This window comes from Rhinichthys klamathensis, unplaced genomic scaffold (genome assembly GCF_029890125.1).
Source record: "Rhinichthys klamathensis goyatoka isolate OS25496 unplaced genomic scaffold, OSU_Roscu_1.1 h1tg000009l_1, whole genome shotgun sequence".
Classification (NCBI taxonomy): Eukaryota; Metazoa; Chordata; class Actinopteri; order Cypriniformes; family Leuciscidae; genus Rhinichthys; species Rhinichthys klamathensis.
This window is the reverse complement of record NW_026606562.1, coordinates 1,685,203-1,703,496: the sequence shown is the minus strand read 5'-3', so window position 1 is coordinate 1,703,496 and position 18,294 is coordinate 1,685,203. Positions and strand designations below refer to the sequence as shown.

Sequence of the window (18,294 nt, the reverse complement as noted above, 5' to 3'; positions counted from 1 at the left end):
AACTACATGTACTTACTATAGAGTTACGGTTAGGGTTAGTTGTAATTATGCATAATTTACTGTTATTACTATAGTAAGTACATATAGAAAAGTGTAACTACGTCACCTTAAAATAAAGTGTTACCCCTATTTAAGCTTATTATTATCATTATTCAACTTCAGAGAGCAAATGCCATGAGAGTATGTTGGTTTTGATTAACTTTATTTTCTTGTTTATAGCTAAGTTTTTTTTATTTGATTTTAATTGTGATAGATAGTAATACATAGTAAGTAAGTGTGTCCCGTGAGATATTCATTTCCTGGGGAGGTATGTCATGTTTTTGAGCCGTCATTTCAACCAGCTCCCACTCTCCTTTAGTTGTCATCATTCCAAGAGAATATTCTAATGATTTATCCACCGGTCTACCAATGGACAACTGAACGTCCACAACTGCAGAGACGACCAAACAAATGAGAGTTAATGTAGTCACACAAAGGTAGTAGTTACTGTAAAAGTGATAATTTACTCTACAGTCAAGCCAATTTACTGGTGTGTTGGTATGAATTAAAGGTGAATGAACAGTTCTGAATATCGAATGGAAAGGTGTAGATGTCCAGGTTACAGGAACTGATGACATGAACTGGAAGATCATCCATTACCGTACCAGTATTTTTGATGTAGAGGTAATATGTGTCTGGGACTTTATTTTCATCAATGCTTCAAAGTAAAAAGAGGTTTATGTTAGGGATGGATGTTACATTCTTTTTATTATCCATTCAAAGCTTTAATAAAATAAAAAATAAATAAAATTAAAATCCATCTCAAGCCACAAAAAAATCTAGCACCTAGAGGGCTGACAACATTTTATGAGATGTGTGATAATGACAGCAGCATTATATGCAATATATTCATTAAATGTGGATAATGGTCAGCTGATCACATAATTCAGAAATACAGATACTTCTGAACTCACAATTCTTTGATGACAATATCAGGCCTCCACAGTTGTTTTCTTGGAAGTGAGATTCTGTCTGTTCCACATTCAACAGGATCCCAGCTCAAACCTTCAATATTCCACTGCTTCAAAACACAAACTATCAGTATTATGCAGTTTGTATAAAAGAATTAAAAAAATATGTCAAATGCAAGTATTAAAACCCCTTAAAGGGATACTCCACTTATTTTTGGAAATAGGCTCATTTTACAACTCCCCCAGAGTTAAACTGTTGAGTTTTACCGTTTTTGAATCCATTCAGCCGATCTCCAGTTCTGGCGGTACCACTTTTAGCATAGCTTAGCATACATCATTGAAGTGGACAAGACCATTAGCATTTCTAAAGAAAAATGACCAAAGAGTTTTGATATTTTTCCTATTTAAAACTTGACTCTTCTGTAGTTACATCGTGCACTAAGACCGACGGAAAATGTAAAGTTGCAATTTTCTAGGCTGGTATGGCTAGGAACTATACTCTCATTCCTGCGTAATAATCAAGAAACTTCAATGCCGTACCATGAGAGCAGCAGGCGTAATGATATGACGCAGCGCCTGAAAATAGTTCCGTTGTGTTGACGGAAGGTGGCCTATTTTCAGGCGCTGCGTCATATCATTACGCCTGCTGCTCTCATGGTACGGCATTGAAGTTTCTTGATTATTACGCAGGAATGAGAGTATAGTTCCTAGCCATACCAGCCTAGAAAATCGCAACTTTTCATTTTCCGTCGGTCTTAGTGCACGATGTAACTACAGAAGAGTCAAGTTTTAAATAGGAAAAATATCAAAACTCTTTGGTCATTTTTTTTTGAGAAATGCTAATGGTCTTGTCAACTCCAATGATGTATGCTAAGCTATGCTAAAAGTGGTACCGCCAGAACCGGAGATCGGCTGAATGGATTCAAAAACGGTAAAAACTCAACAGTTTAACTCTGGGGGAGTTGTAAAATGAGCCTATTTCCAAAAAAAGTGGAGTATCCCTTTAACTGTCACCGTCCCGCTACCACGACGCCTAAGTTTACTTCACTATTACAATTAAATCCTAATCTAATTATGACAAACTATATATCGTTGGAAAGGTCTAAGATTCCTAAATAGATATTTTAGCACTGTATTTTTGTTACAAATTATGTAGGAACAGTAATAGATGAATTAATAACAAGGGTGCACCTCAAAAAATCTACATCATAACAGGAGTTCTGACCTTTGTCACAAAAAGTGGACGCACACACTTTTAATAATTGAAACTTTTCATGCTAGAAGTTCATAATAAATAAAGAAGTGTGAAGTCCGCACATTTTATAGCCTACTAATCCTACCCAAGCGTATAATACGCACATACCCCACACTACTAATCCTACCCAAGCGTATAATACGCACGTACCCCACACTACTAATCCTACCCAAGTGTATAATACGCACGTACCCCACACTACTAATCCTACCCAAGCGTATAATACGCACATAGCCTACACTACTAATCCTACCCAAGCGTATAATACGCACGTACCCCACACTACTAATCCTACCCAAGTGTATAATACGCACGTACCCCACACTACTAATCCTACCCAAGCGTTTAATACGCACGTACCCCACACTACTAATCCTACCCAAGCGTATAATACGCGTATACCCCACACTACTAATCCTACCCAAGCGTATAATACGCACGTAGCCTACACTACTAATCCTACCCAAGCGCTTAATACACACGTACCCCACACTACTAATCCTACCCAAGCGTTTAATACGCACGTACCCCACACTACTAATCCTACCCAAGTGTATAATACGCACGTACCCCACACTACTAATCCTACCCAAGCGTATAATACGCACGTACCCCACACTACTAATCGTAACCCAAGCGTATAATACGCACGTAGCCTACACTACTAATCCTACCCAAGCGCTTAATACGCACGTACCCCACACTACTAATCCTACCCAAGCGTATAATACGCACGTAGCCTACACTACTAATCCTACCCAAGCGCTTAATACGCACGTACCCCACACTACTAATCCTACCCAAGCGTTTAATACGCACGTACCCCACACTACTAATCCTACCCAAGCGTATAATACGCGTATACCCCACACTACTAATCCTACCCAAGCGTATAATACGCACGTAGCCTACACTACTAATCCTACCCAAGCGTATAATACGCACGTAGCCTACACTACTAATCCTACCCAAGCGTTTAATACGCACGTACCCCACACTACTAATCCTACCCAAGCGTATAATACGCACGTACCCCACACTACTAATCCTACCCAAGCGTTTAATACGCACGTACCCCACACTACTAATCCTACCCAAGCGTATAATACGCACGTACCCCACACTACTAATCCTACCCAAGTGTATAATACGCACATACCCCACACTACTAATCCTACCCAAGTGTATAATACGCACATAGCCTACACTACTAATCCTACCCAAGTGTATAATACGCACGTACCCCACACTACTAATCCTACCCAAGTGTATAATACGCACATACCCCACACTACTAATCCTACCCAAGCGTTTAATACGCACGTACCCCACACTACTAATCCTACCCAAGTGTATAATACGCACATACCCCACACTACTAATCCTACCCAAGTGTATAATACGCACATACCCCACACTACTAATCCTACCCAAGCGTATAATACGCGTATACCCCACACTACTAATCCTACCCAAGCGTATAATACGCACGTAGCCTACACTACTAATCCTACCCAAGCGCTTAATACACACGTACCCCACACTACTAATCCTACCCAAGTGTATAATACGCACATACCCCACACTACTAATCCTACCCAAGCGTTTAATACGCACGTACCCCACACTACTAATCCTACCCAAGTGTATAATACGCACATACCCCACACTACTAATCCTACCCAAGTGTATAATACGCACGTACCCCACACTACTAATCGTACCCAAGTGTATAATACACACGTACCCCACACTACTTATCCTACCCAAGCGTTATAATACACACGTACCCCACACTACTAATCCTACCCAAGTGTATAATACGCACGTACCCCACACTACTAATCCTACCCAAGCGTATAATACGCACGTACCCCACACTACTAATCCTACCCAAGTGTATAATACACACGTACCCCACACTACTAATCCTACCCAAGTGTATAATACGCACGTACCCCACACTACTAATCCTACCCAAGCGTATAAAACACACGTACCCCACACTACTAATCCTACCCAAGTGTATAATACGCACGTACCCCACACTACTAATCCTACCCAAGCGTATAATACACACGTACCCCACACTACTAATCCTACCCAAGCGTATAATACGCACGTACCCCACACTACTAATCCTACCCAAGCGTATAATACGCACATAGCCTACACTACTAATCCTACCCAAGTGTATAATACGCACGTACCCCACACTACTAATCCTACCCAAGCGTATAATACGCACGTACCCCACACTACTAATCCAATCCACACTACTCATAAATTGCACGATAAATACAATGAGAATTAGTCATCAGATGTCATGTCCGTAGTTTATAGAAAAATAATCTGGCATTAATTCGATTTCAAACAGATTTGCAACCGTGCAAAGCGGACTTTTCCCCTTCACAGACGCACGCCAGCAAACTAGGGAATGAACTTGCGCTCCCTGAACTTGGGTTCAGCCCAAAAAAGGAGGCGTGTTCCGGCGCAAACAATCCCTGGTGCTATTTTTCAGTTCCAGAAAACAATTGCGCCACTGACCAGAAAAAACCTAGTCTAAAGTCAGTGGCGCGTTGCATTCAGATGCTATTTTAAGCGCGCATGCTTGGCCATAATACAGAGTGTGAACAACGCGCATACACTGTAGATGATTCTCTCATCTACACAGATGCATTTTACTTTTTGCAAATGATACATTATTATAAGGAAAAATATTAAAACACGAGGGAAATCATTGTTGTGTCCATGACGATGGGAAAAATAGGCATAAAGGTTACACATTTACCCAAATTATTACATGCATGTTTAACCGAAGCTAATTTGGGTGGGTTTGTCCCATCCCCAATGTCACTTCTCTTTCTTTTAGGGCCCTGACAAGAACATCGATCTCCTCGGCTGTGAACCGATTCTGAAGCGCACCTGGTAAATGTCTATGAGGTCTGCAACGTCTGTACATGAATTTAAATCTAAGCTACAGTCTTATCTTTTTACTCTTGCATTTTATTCATAACTTTGGTTTCTTTAAACCCTAAACTAGTGTTTTATTGTCTGTTATTACTGTATTGTGTGTGCTTTGTTTAAACTTCATTTGTAGGCCTACAGCACAGTGGTCAACTTCTGTTGTGTTTATTTGTGCTTTATAAATAAATGAAATGAAATGAATGACATGCGCCGTTATAATAGTATTGCGGAACAAGCGCACCTCGTTCATCATGCTCTTAAAGGGAATGTGATATGACGCTCTTATTGGTTTGTTTCCCGTTACGCCCAAACCACACCTATGAATAATGAAGCTACTTCAGGCCAACCCCTTTTAGATTTGCGTCGTGCGCAAGAGTCATTTATCCCGCCGGTTAAATAGCAACAGCGCCGAGATCCGCCCATAGTTACTTGCGCTTTGCGCTTGACACTTGCATTTTAGATCGTTAAAATAGGGCCCTAAGTGTTGCTTTAAATACATAAATTACATTTTAAAGTCAATAAAGTAAATCAGACTTGTTAAAAGAGGCCAATAAAACTTACCAAATTCAACCAGAGGAATGTGTTAAGTTTCTGTGCTTTTTCATCCTGAAAGAGAAAAAAGTAAGATTTTTTTTTCATGATTACCAATAAGCAATTGCTATTCATAAACAGGGATGTGTTTCTCGAAAGCATCGTTAGCCAACTATGATCGCAAGTTCCGTCGTTATCAGCATATTTCAACAAATCGGTGTTTACCGAAAACATAGTTTCAACGAACATTCACAAGCAGCATCGCAAAGTTGTGTGGTTGTCCAATCACACATCATAGCAACCGTTACTATGTGAGCAGGTCCGTCAAACATTGACTCCAAGCAAGATGGTGAAGCGGTACGCCCACGGGGTTTGTAAATCGGACACTAGGTACCCCGAGAGATTGTCTGGAGGAGTTGTGTTCTTTCCGTTTCCAAAGCCGAAAAAACAAGGTGAGCGGTGCCTACAATGGATAAAACAGTGTGGACGGCCCCACTCCCAGTTAAATGTGTCGAACATGGTTAACTCGCGTGCAGCGTGCGTGAGACCGAGACACTGAGATTAGTCAAAGAAACATGGAGAAAGCAGATTAAGAGGATCCACAAAGGAATTACGTTATCTAAAGGGTTGTTGTTAACATGATATTCTCAGGGGAAAATGAGCAGCAGTCAACAGTGCAGCACCCGTAGACTACAGTTTAGAGGTGTGCACGCTCGCAACGGGGAAAGCATGAAGCTTAACGTTACTTGACAACATCAGTTCATATATCAATATCGTAACGAATAGAAATAACCTTAAATAACGTATGGTTATCTGCATCTTTCCGTCTCTTATGTATAGTTACTTTTTAAAGTCCCCATGAATTCAAAATTGACCATACTTACTTTGTTTGCCTAAATTGATCGTTTTGTGGTGAACAGTTCATCCATGCAAGTCAATCCACACAAAAAAATTTTTTGGCTTTGTAATCTTTAATCAAAATCTGAAATTTCCCCTCCCCTCTGCGTTGGAGGACCTTCCCTGATGACGTAGGTTTGACGGTTTGGGCGTCTGCTTAACATCCGTAACCACGCCCGTCCAACTGACAGTAGACAGGCTGAATGAAAACACCTACTTTTCTAGATCCAATCAGATGCTAGTTGGAAAAAAGCCACGCCCACTATTTTGCCGCACGGGTAACGTTAACTTATGCCTCTTCCCGTCATGGGAATCTGTTGCGCTGGTCGTGTTTGACCATTTGTTTGACGGGCATAGTAACAATAACTAGGGGGCGTGGCTTTTGTGAACGGTCAATTCGCTACGTGCACAAGCGTAGTTTCGAACTTCAGCTATTGTCAGAAGTCGGCATGTCAGTTTCCGGTTTACGACTGTTCATCCGCATCCGCTATAAACAAACAAGATGAGTGCTCCTGTTGTACGAAAAAAATAGTTGTTAAACACATCTAAGTTTCTAAGAACTGTAGGTGGATCTATCATCTAACGCCCGTTTCACACATACCCCGTTTGCAGTGCGTATTGCGGTGCAGGAGCAACGCGTGCTATAGTGCTTTCACATATGATGCGTTTGCAGTGAATAACTGATCCGCGGCTGTACCACAAACACATACTTACTATTTTTACTATTTTTTTGCGCGTTGCCCAAAATGTCTATTTTGTGCAGCCACTGCGCACGAAGGTTGGTGTTTTTCGGGAAGCGGTGGAAGCTCAAATGGCTGTTAGCGACTTGAAGCAGAGCAAAGTGGCACACAGCAGTGCTCCTAAAGCACCATGTTAACAGGTTAGGGCTTTCACTTTTCACACCGTTCCAGATGCGGCACGTATAACAGCAGTGCAGCGATCGTTTCTGCACCGAATCTATTTCTGCTGTGCTGCATTAAAGTGACACCGCATGATTCGTGGTCAAAATGCACAAAGAATGGCAGAAAATGTAGTAATTTCACCATAAATGCGTTTCATTAAATATAATGTAGTAATCTCACCATAGATGCATTTAATATACCGGTACTACTATTTTTCACAGTCAACTGAAGATAGTGATCACAGTCACAGTCATCCGGGGTAAATCAAGGAAAACTACAATTAAGGCGACATAATGAACAACACTCGTCTCATTCGTGGAGGTGGAAAAACAAGTTCTTTGTGACATGCAAGATCTATTGTAGGCTATTACAATTTAAATGCAAAAGAAAAGGCATGTGAGTCGGCTGTTTTTGCCAATTTTAAGTTTTAATTTAAAATAGTTGCGATTTTAATATAGTAAATTTGACCACTAGCAACTTAATATAAGTAATGCATGGAATAATAGCCCTAACTTACGCTGTTTAAATCGTGTTTAAACGTGCATACGTCCATTAAAGAGTGTATGTGTACAAAGAGAATCGCAATGCTGACCACATTTTTTTAAATAAAAGTTGCAGCATAACTTCTGGATTTTAAATAAAAATAGTAAGTGTGTGTTTGTGGTACAGCCGCGGATCAGTTATTCACTGCAAACGCATCATATGTGAAAGCTCCTGCACCGCAACACGCACTGCAAACGGGGTGTGTGTGAAACGGGCGTTAGATGATAGATCCACCTACAGTTCTTAGAAACTTAGATGTGTTTAAGAACTCTTTTTTTCGTACAACAGCAGCACTCATCTTGTTTGTTTATAGCGGATGCGGATGAACAGCCGTAAACCGGAAACTGACATGCCGCCTTCTGACAATAGCGGAAGTTCGAAACTACGCTTGTGCACGTAGCGAATTGAGAATGGCTGGAATTATCAGAACTTACCACATCTAAAATTCCATACAGCGTGAAGCTCACACTGATGTTTGTGGGAGTTTTCAAGTTAATAACTGGCCTAATTTCAGTTTTGTCAAAGATGCTCTTCTTCAGGGCTGTTAGGAGAGCATCTGAGGTGGGTTCGGAGCAGTTAATAGTCTCTGCGGATTTTATTAGTAGAGCTGGAAGAATAAAATTGCAAATTAAATATTACAAGGCTTGTCTGTTGTATGGTCAGATTCTGTTTAAAGGGAACCCCGCACATGACATACAGGGGAAAAAAACATTGTGGCCACGAATTACCGAATCTGTTCCCACGACTTACTAATTGTCACCATAATTCGACGACGAGACCCTGAAGTCGTTGTTCTGGATCGTGGCGAACTTTCACCATCCCGTTGACTTCTGGAGAACGTCCATCCCCGATCCAGGACCCAGCCAGACCCAGAGCCGAAGTTACCACCTTCGACCGTGCAGAATGTGCAAGAGACCCCGCAGACGCTGAGGGACCACCTGCCGTGCAAGTGAGCCAGAGCCCGAGGACCAAGGGACAGAGTTCACCATCCCGCCGGAAGTAGAGCCCCCGAGCGAGTCTGGCCAGGGGTGTGAGCCCGTGACATCAACGGACGAGGGAACGTGAACCAAGGACTGGCTGATAAACTTCAGTGAGGAACTGTCGACTCCCACCCTTACCCACCCGGTATTTGAACATTCATCGCTGTTTAAGGACAGCAAAATCACCGAAATGGACTGTAATATGCTCATTTCTTTGACGTGTGTGGAAGTTACCCTACTCACCATCGTTATGTCCAGTCTCCTGTCACTTCCATCACCCCAGAGCTCAGCGAGTCCTCCAGCCCCGTCGCTTCTGGCAGTTTGCTGTCCTGCTATGTCCCTGAAGATGGCCTGCCAGGACGTCGAGCAGCAGGTCGAGCAACCATCAGCAGCGCCGGTAGTCTAAGGATTCTGCGGCTCCGCCTACGGCCTCGGACGCCCTCGTTTCATCTCAGCACATCGACCTGTCGGCTCCGCCCTGGCTCCTCCGACCTTTGGCTGCTCCAGGAACCCTCGTCCATGTGACACTGGGTTCCCTCATCCCACCGGCTCCCCCTTGGTTAGTCGTCGCTCTGCCTACTTGCGGATCTTCTTGCAGCATCTTCAGCATCGCCTCTGTCCACGGTCTCACAAGCATCGCCCCTGTCCTCGGATTCTCTGGCTCCACCTGTGATGCTCGTCGCCGAGACGCCGCCTGGGTCTCCTTCACCTGCGATGTCTCTCGGCTCCTGCGGTCCTCCGTCTACGCCTGTGGATCCATCGGCCTCGTCTCCCCTAGCTCCCCCAACTGTCGTCAGCCACTACACCACTTTGGCTCCTCCCTCCCTCGACTCTGCCGTGGGCTGTCGGCACTGGGGAGCTCTGGGTCTGTACCATCAGGCTGCTCCTTTTCGTATTTTTTTCGCCTTTGTCGCCATTGGCTTTTGGCTTGGTTAGTTGGGGGCATTTCATTTAATATTCAACAATATTATTGATCTGCCTGCATTGACGCCATTATATGAGAACTGAAGTGAGCTGGACAATGGCGTCACGGTTTTCTCCAGAGTGGCTATATATATAAATGTACTAAATTCATAACTTTTTTACAAAAAAAATGAAACATCACTGAGCTTAAGCTGGACTGTGACGCTATTTTCTTCTGGAAACAAACTCTGTTGCATTATGTTATCTTTGTAAAGCTGCTTTGAAACAATCTGTATTGTAAAAAGTGCTATATAAATAAAGGTGACTTGACTCGACTCGACTCCCATCTTCGCCACAGGGATCTCGTCGTCCCACCATCACCATCCCATCACCTGGTCGTCCTGTCATCACCAGCCCTTTGCCACGTCCTCGCCCTCCTCCAGAACCTCCTCCTACTCTGTCTTCGTTCCGTTACGCCGTGAGGTCGCGCCTTGCCGGAGGGGGCGTTCTGTCACCATTCTGTTCAGTTTAGTTTTGTTTTCATGGACTTTCAGTTTGTTGTCATTCATCATGTGTGTTTCTTTGTCTTTGTTTTCCCACCACGATATCATTCACCATGGACACATATTTATCACAGCTGTTTGTCACTGTCTCATCACCACCATGTATTTACGTTCCTCCTTTTAATTCAGTTGTTGTTGGTTATTGTTTGTGCATAGCACTCCTACTCGCATGTTGGCTGTTTGTTCTAAATATTATTAAATATTATTTTATCTAATCCTCGTCTTCATCTTCTATGGAACCTAGTGTTACACTATGTCAGCACGCTTTACTAACTCGTTCCTTTGTTTTAAGTAAATTGTGCGCACGATATAATAATTCATTCCCTCAATTGACTAAATCATGGCCACGTTGTAATAGTTTGTTCCCTTGTTTTTAGTTCAATCAAATTTAGGGAACGAATAAGTTAAACGTGGCTATGATTTACTAAAACGAGGAAACAAATTAATAAATTGTGGGAACTAATTCTTAATTTGTGTCCACGATACTAAATCGAGAGAATTAATTATTTTGTCTGCATGTCATGCGCAGGGCTTTGTATTATTAAACAATTTAAGATATTCATAACATTATTATTACAAATAAAACAAAAGAGGGTTACACTTTATTTTAAGGTGTCACTGTTACAGTGTAATTATATATTTAAGTACTGAATAATAATAATGAACTACATCTACTTACTATAGGAGCAGGGTTAGGGGTTGGTTTAGGGTTAGTTGCATGTAATTATGCATCATTTATAGTTATTACTACAGTAACTACATGTAACATGTGTAACAAGGACACTGTAAAATAAAGTGTTGCCCAAAAGAGTCATGAGTCAAATTACAATATACTACTGTAATACTGAATATATATACACAAAATATTGTTAGTTGCTGATTGTTGGTTTTACATAGAGTCTATGAACTTTGTATTGAAATTTGTGCTGAAAATCAATTTTCTTCTTACACAGCATGATGAGACAGCAGATAATGAGCTGTAACTGTAGAGGACTGGCTGTGAATCCAGCAGCCTGTAATGATAGTAATCACAGACACTGCAATGAACACTTTAATAAACCTGTAAATCACTACAACAACCCTAAACAATGCTGTAAACTTTACCTTACATCTATTGCATTACTGTTTCATGACTGCCTTACCTGTGATCTTGCCATCAGCAGAAGAAGGAGAAGGCAGAATACAGAAAGAATGTTATAAAATATATTTAAGCGTTTACCTCACAGTTCATGATCACTGCGAGGATCGAAATGGACCATCAGACAAAACTATATACTGCAAAAAAGATTTGGTTAGGTAAACTTAAACCAACATAAACCCTTTCCCACAATATTTTCATTTATTTTTTAATCCAAGGATACAAAAGTAACAACATGCAAAGCACAATATGTGTGATGTAAAACCCACAGTAAAAAAATATTGTGGTTTGGTTTCTGTGGTTGCACGCTTTTTTACATTTGGCCTACAAGGGCGGCAATGAATTTGTATAGTCAGTAAATTGTAAAGATTAAGACTTTGTAAAGAATATTAGTCCATTAATAAAGAGCAAAATTTATCAGTAATGAATAAATCATCTTAATTTTGCTGCAGTAACAGGTGTGTACTTTATTTTAAAAAATTGCTCTACTAAATGGCAAACAACATAATCAACATACCAACCCTTTATAATGGATAATATCTATTTATACTGTATAAATATAAATATGTACATTTACATGACAGTTATTATTGCCCACCCATGCAGGCAGCAGGCAATAATAAGTCTTATGTAAATACATATTTATACAGTTGTATATACAGTACTGCAAAGTCTGTACGGATGCCTTCTGCTTAACATCTAAGTGTATATTACTTTTTTATTTTTTATTCCACATATTTAAGTCTTTCTCTCTATTCTATTGTGTTATATACACTCACCTAAAGGATTATTAGGAACACCATACTAATACTGTGTTTGACCCCCTTTCGCCTTCAGAACTGCCTTAATTATACGTGGCATTGATTCAACAAGGTGCTGAAAGCATTTAGAAATGTTGGCCCATATTGATAGGATAGCATCTTGCAGTTGATGGAGATTTGTGGGATGCACATCCAGGGCACGAAGCTCCCGTTCCACCACATCCCAAAGATGCTCTATTGGGTTGAGATCTGGTGACTGTGGGGGCCATTTTAGTACAGTGTACTCATTGTCATGTTCAAGAAACCAATTTGAAATGATTCGAGCTTTGTGACATGGTGCATTATCCTGCTGGAAGTAGCCATCAGAGGATGGGTACATGGTGGCCATAAAGGGATGGACATGGTCAGAAACAATGCTCAGGTAGGCCGTGGCATTTAAACGATGCCCAATTGGCACTAAGGGGCCTAAAGTGTGCCAAGAAAACATCCCCCACACCATTACACCACCACCACCAGCCTGCACAGTAGTAACAAGGCATGATGGATCCATGTTCTCATTCTATTTACGCCAAATTATGACTCTACCATCTGAATGTCTCAACAGAAATCGAGACTCATCAGACCAGGCAACATTTTTCCAGTCTTCAACTGTCCAATTTTGGTGAGCTCTTGCAAATTGTAGCCTCTTTTTCCTATTTGTAGTGGAGATGAGTGGTACCCGGTGGGGTCTTCTGCTGTTGTAGCTCATCCGCCTCAAGGTTGTGCGTGTTGTGGCTTCACAAATGCTTTGCTGCATACCTCGGTTGTAACGAGTGGTTATTTCAGTCAAAGTTGCTCTTCTTTCAGCTTGAATCAGTCGGCCCATTCTCCTCTGACCTCTAGCATCAACAAGGCATTTCCGCCCACAGGACTGCCACATACTGGATGTTTTTCCCTTTTCACACCATTCTTTGTAAACCCTAGAAATGGTCGTGCGTGAAAATCCCAGTAACTGAGCAGATTGTGAAATACTCAGACCGGCCCGTCTGGCACCAACAACCATGCCACGCTCAAAATTGCTTAAATCACCTTTCTTTCCCATTCTGACATTCAGTTTGGATTGGTTTTGTGATTGGTTGATTAGATAATTGCATTTATGAGAAATTGAACAGGTGTTCCTAATAATCCTTTAGGTGAGTGTATGTAGGCCTATGTAAACGATAGCACATTCTGATTCTGATATTTCTCTAATTTGTACTAAATGATTTGTGGCCTATGGGATGCATGGCATGACACTGATGTTCAGAAGTCTTGACCAATCAATTAATATTGAGTAACTTACATGTTAAAACACACTATTTACTAGCTTACTTAGTTTCAAACAAAGCCACAACAGCAACACATAGATGATTTTTCCGGCCTGAATGAACCGTCTTTTTAAACAAATCGGCTGAGTGAACGATTCAGTGACTCTGGAGTGAACCTGCAGAACGAATCATTGAAAAATCCATAACTCTAATGCGCAGACTGATACACAAATACTATGATATCAATGGCTCAGTGTTTATTACATACAATATTACAAATATATATTTCAATAATATAGAATAATATAAAATAAAATATCACATGGACTGCTATTTTCTCAAGGATTTAAAATAAAACATGAGTACTTGTGGGTTTATGTTACCATTCAAAAAAAAGACAAAAAACAATAGTTAGCGTCAACAAGTGTTTATTAATTGACAGCCCAATGTTTGCAACAATTACTGTATACGTATCTTACGTATTGTCAAAACATTCAAATATTAAGTTTAATTTTGTATTTAACATAGGCAAAGTAGCACGTTGTACATTGACACGCAACATTATGACCTTAACATCCATGTCTTTGACGGTGAACAATAATACATACGGTATTTTAATAAAAATGTATTATTCAACATTCCAATCAACCAATCAGATTTGTGTAGGCTTACAACCAGGCTTAAGTGCTTCTACATCAGTGTTATACTCATTTCCCTCCGATTTTAGATATAACTTATGGGTAGAGTTAGGTTTAGGGGTCGGGATATGGTTAGCATACATGTTTTGGACAGGAATGTTGTTCCAAGATCAACAAAATATATTGACCCAGGTCGCTTAACTCTGCAAAATTAGGACATGCTAGTCTGTTCGCTGTCATCGGCCTCCTGCCACATACTCTCTTTGGTCGTGTTCATGGCTTTCTGATGGTTTGCTCGCTGTTTCACGTTGATGTGTTGTTATGGTTATTGCGCGCTCAAGTACTCAATGGCTTCCAACAGCGCTGACTTGTGGTTGAAGTAGTTGACTACCCTACTCTATGCAAAAGCCTAGTCCACACTGGATACATCATCATTATTTGCTGAAACAAATTATGAAAATAAATAAAAATGAACCATCTATTAGTTCTGAGCAGATCGATGAACTCATTCTCAGTTGGCCTGACTACAGACGCCAAGCCGACAGGCTTCACAGTGAGCGCTTTCATGCGGCCCGTTCACTCTGCCATTGAACACTGAGGGTCTGTTCTTTTCACCCAGGTCTTCCTTGTAGCATCTCATGCGGATCTTTTCTACTAGTCTCTCAATCAGCACATCAATGTTTTCCACTGGAAAGTTCGGATCCTCCATCTGAGCTTCATTGCACCTCCTGCACTTCTGTTTGAAGCGTCGCAGTTTAATGGTTCCCTGTTCCTTTGCTGTGTCCATGTGGAAATGAAACACCACCTGCACTCTTTTAGACATCCAGGTTCTTTTACAAAGAGAACACGCGAACCTACGTATTGAAATGGAGAATAGATCAGTTATTTTCTACATTCGTTACTAATATATATATACACTCACCTAAATGATTATTAGGAACACCTGTTCAGTTTCTCATTAATGCAATTACCAAATCAACCAATCACATGGCAGTTGCTTCAATGCATTTAGGGGTGTGGTCCTGGTCAAGACAATCTCCTGAACTCCAAACTGAATGTCAGAATGGGAAAGAAAGGTGATTTAAGCAATTTTGAACGTGGCATGGTTGTTGGTGCCAGACGGGCTGGTCTGAGTATTTCAAAATCTGCTCAGTTACTGGGATTTTCACGCACAACCATTTCTAGGGTTTACAAAGAATGGTGTGAAAAGGGAAAAACATCCAGTATCTGGCAGTCCTGTGGGCGAAAATGCCTTGTTGATGCTAGAGGTCGGAGGAGAATGGGCCGACTGATTCAAGCTGATAGAAGAGCAACTTTGACTGAAATAACCACTCGTTACAACCGAGGTATGCAGCAAAGCATTTGTGAAGCCACAACACGCACAACCTTGAGGCGGATGGGCTACAACAGCAGAAGACCCCACCGGCTACCACTCATCTCCACTACAAATAGGAAAAAGAGGCTACAATTTGCAAGAGCTCACCAAAATTGGACAGTTGAAGACTGGAAAAATGTTGCCTGGTCTGATGACTCTCGATTTCTGTTGAGACATTCAGATGGTAGAGTCAGAATTTGGCGTAAACAGAATGAGAACATGGATCCATCATGCCTTGTTACCACTGTGCAGGCTGGTGGTGTAATGGTGTGGGGGATGTTTTCTTGGCACACTTTAGGCCCCTTAGTGCCATTTGGGCATCGTTTAAATGCCACGGCCTACCTGAGCATTGTTTCTGACCATGTCCATCCCTTTATGGCCACCATGTACCCATCCTCTGATGGCTACTTCCAGCAGGATAATGCACCATGTCACAAAGCTCGAATCATTTCAAATTGGTTTCTTGAACATGACAATGAGTTCACTGTACTAAAATGGCCCCCACAGTCACCAGATCTCAACCCAATAGAGCATCTTTGGGATGTGGTGGAATGGGAGCTTCGTGCCCTGGATGTGCATCCCACAAATCTCCATCAACTGCAAGATACTATCCTATCAATATGGGCCAACATTTCTAAAGAATGCTTTTAGCGCCTTGTTGAATCAATGCCACGTAGAATTAAGGCAGTTCTGAAGGCGAAAGGGGGTCAAACACAGTATTAGTATGGTGTTCCTAATAATCCTTTAGGTGAGTGTACATACATATATTATTATAATATATACATGCTGTTTGATTCATGCTTTTGATTCTGATTCAATGATTCAAACCACTGTTTATGTAAAAATAGACCAGTGAATTTTGAACAGAGAACGACAAACTACATAACATTATGGAATGGAAACCAACATTGGTATCACTTTACTTAAAGCCTTTGTGTATAATGCATTCTAAAAGTATTTTGAATGTTTAATCTCATGAATAATTGTAACCACAGTTATAATACACAATACTAGACAATTACTAGACTTTAGAAAGTATAATGCATTAAAACACACAACAAACAGCCAGTTTTAGATGAAACAAGGAATATGCAAATATTATTATTTATAATGCGTTTTAAATTTGGTTACAGTTATTTATGAAAAGATATAATGCATCGTAACACATTATAAACACCTTTATAAGGCATTATTATTAAAACTCGTTTATCTCATCATTACCATTCTGGGTGAACCTTGTAATGTGTGTGTTTGTAAGATAGAACATGATGTGTGTATGTGCAATAGAACTGATAACAAGGTCTGAGTGTGCATTTTTATACTGTATATTAATACAAAATAAACATGACATATCCATCCAGGCTAGATTCTTTCAATATCATGAAGGGTTTTATTAAAATGACTCATCAAAATATCTCCATATACACCATAAAGCCTATATAAAACACATATCTTTGGAATATTTGATTGTGATAAAGATGAGCTCTTACCGTGCAAAGGAGCCCGAGATGTATTGGAACCAATCACGAGCTTGTTTGTGTGGCTCAATAGAGTCAGTAATTGTGATGTGCCATGTGTCCCCGTGAAGCTCGCTCGCCTTCGCCTGTAAAGAACTTTCCCACAACTTTAATGCCATGTCTGTGTCCTTACAGTGCTGTTGCAGAAATGATCTTACCTTGTTATTAACCACTGAATATATACTGTACGGCTAATCTCTCAATTCATAAGAAACGAAACTGAAACTATCAAGCAAGTATCTGTTTTCTGCAACACAAAAGTGAACATTGCTTAGGCTTTAAAATTCAAACAAGGTGCTTTACAAGCTTGCCATAACATTACATAACTGTATTATAATGCACTTAACCTAAAATAATGGATAAATGTAACTATAGTAATAACATCATATCAAATAACTTCAGATACCAGACAGTAGTCAAAGCTTTTACCACTTTGATACTTGATTTTTTTTTTATGAGTTCTTTGTGAAATAGCATAAAAATAGTTGAAAACGAATTGTCGGATTAATGTGAACAGCTAAGCAACTGTTTGAAGAACGTTACAGAAAGAAATGGTTGATATTGTTTTGCCTCCACCTACTGGACAACATGGTTGCCTACACATGGTGTGTGTTTGCTCTTCTCTGTTGATTTATGCATTCTCTCATTTAAATTGGCGAAATCTGATATCAAATATTAGATTCTAGAAGTCTCAAATCTCAATATGTAAGGAATAATGCACAGTCAGCTAGTCATTGCAAAAAACAAAACAACAATAACAACAACTATGGTGATCTGGGGCCTGATGGTAGTTGAACAAACTCAGGGTTACAGGATTAGTTTCGAGTTGACAAAACCAAACCAATCCAACCAGGCGTTGTTGGTACCATGATACTGATCATCAACTTTCTCTCTCAACTCAGGCTTTTGATCCTGAGTTCAGGAGTTTAGGTGTGACATCAGCAGCGAACAGCCAATCACATGCTGAAAAAGAGTGAAACTGAGATTCTCTTCTGCAGAATATACGAGATTAAAAAAAAATCGATTTTTTAACAAATTTACAGAGGAAGAAGAAAATAGCTGTCTATGAAAGAGGACAACTAAAAGAA

General features: G+C 40.5%; 2 protein-coding genes across 2 annotated transcripts; both read right to left on the bottom strand.

Moving 5' to 3' along the window:
* Positions 1-513: 513 nt before the first annotated feature.
* Positions 514-11,518, bottom strand: LOC130094500 (5-hydroxytryptamine receptor 3C-like). The gene is made up of 5 exons (XM_056260824.1): positions 11,441-11,518; positions 8,480-8,652; positions 5,734-5,778; positions 954-1,060; positions 514-697 (listed from the first exon to the last, which is right to left on the bottom strand). Exons 1-5 carry the CDS (start codon positions 11,445-11,447, stop codon positions 514-516), a joined length of 516 nt encoding a protein of 171 aa, XP_056116799.1. The 5' UTR covers positions 11,448-11,518.
* A 3,174-nt stretch (positions 11,519-14,692) lies between these two features.
* LOC130093301 (receptor-transporting protein 2-like) lies at positions 14,693-17,386 on the bottom strand. The gene is made up of 2 exons (XM_056260553.1): positions 17,180-17,386; positions 14,693-15,168 (listed from the first exon to the last, which is right to left on the bottom strand). The coding sequence occupies exons 1-2, from the start codon at positions 17,323-17,325 to the stop codon at positions 14,826-14,828; spliced, it is 489 nt and encodes a 162-aa protein (XP_056116528.1). The 5' UTR covers positions 17,326-17,386; the 3' UTR covers positions 14,693-14,825.
* Between the last annotated feature and the right edge of the window lie 908 nt (positions 17,387-18,294).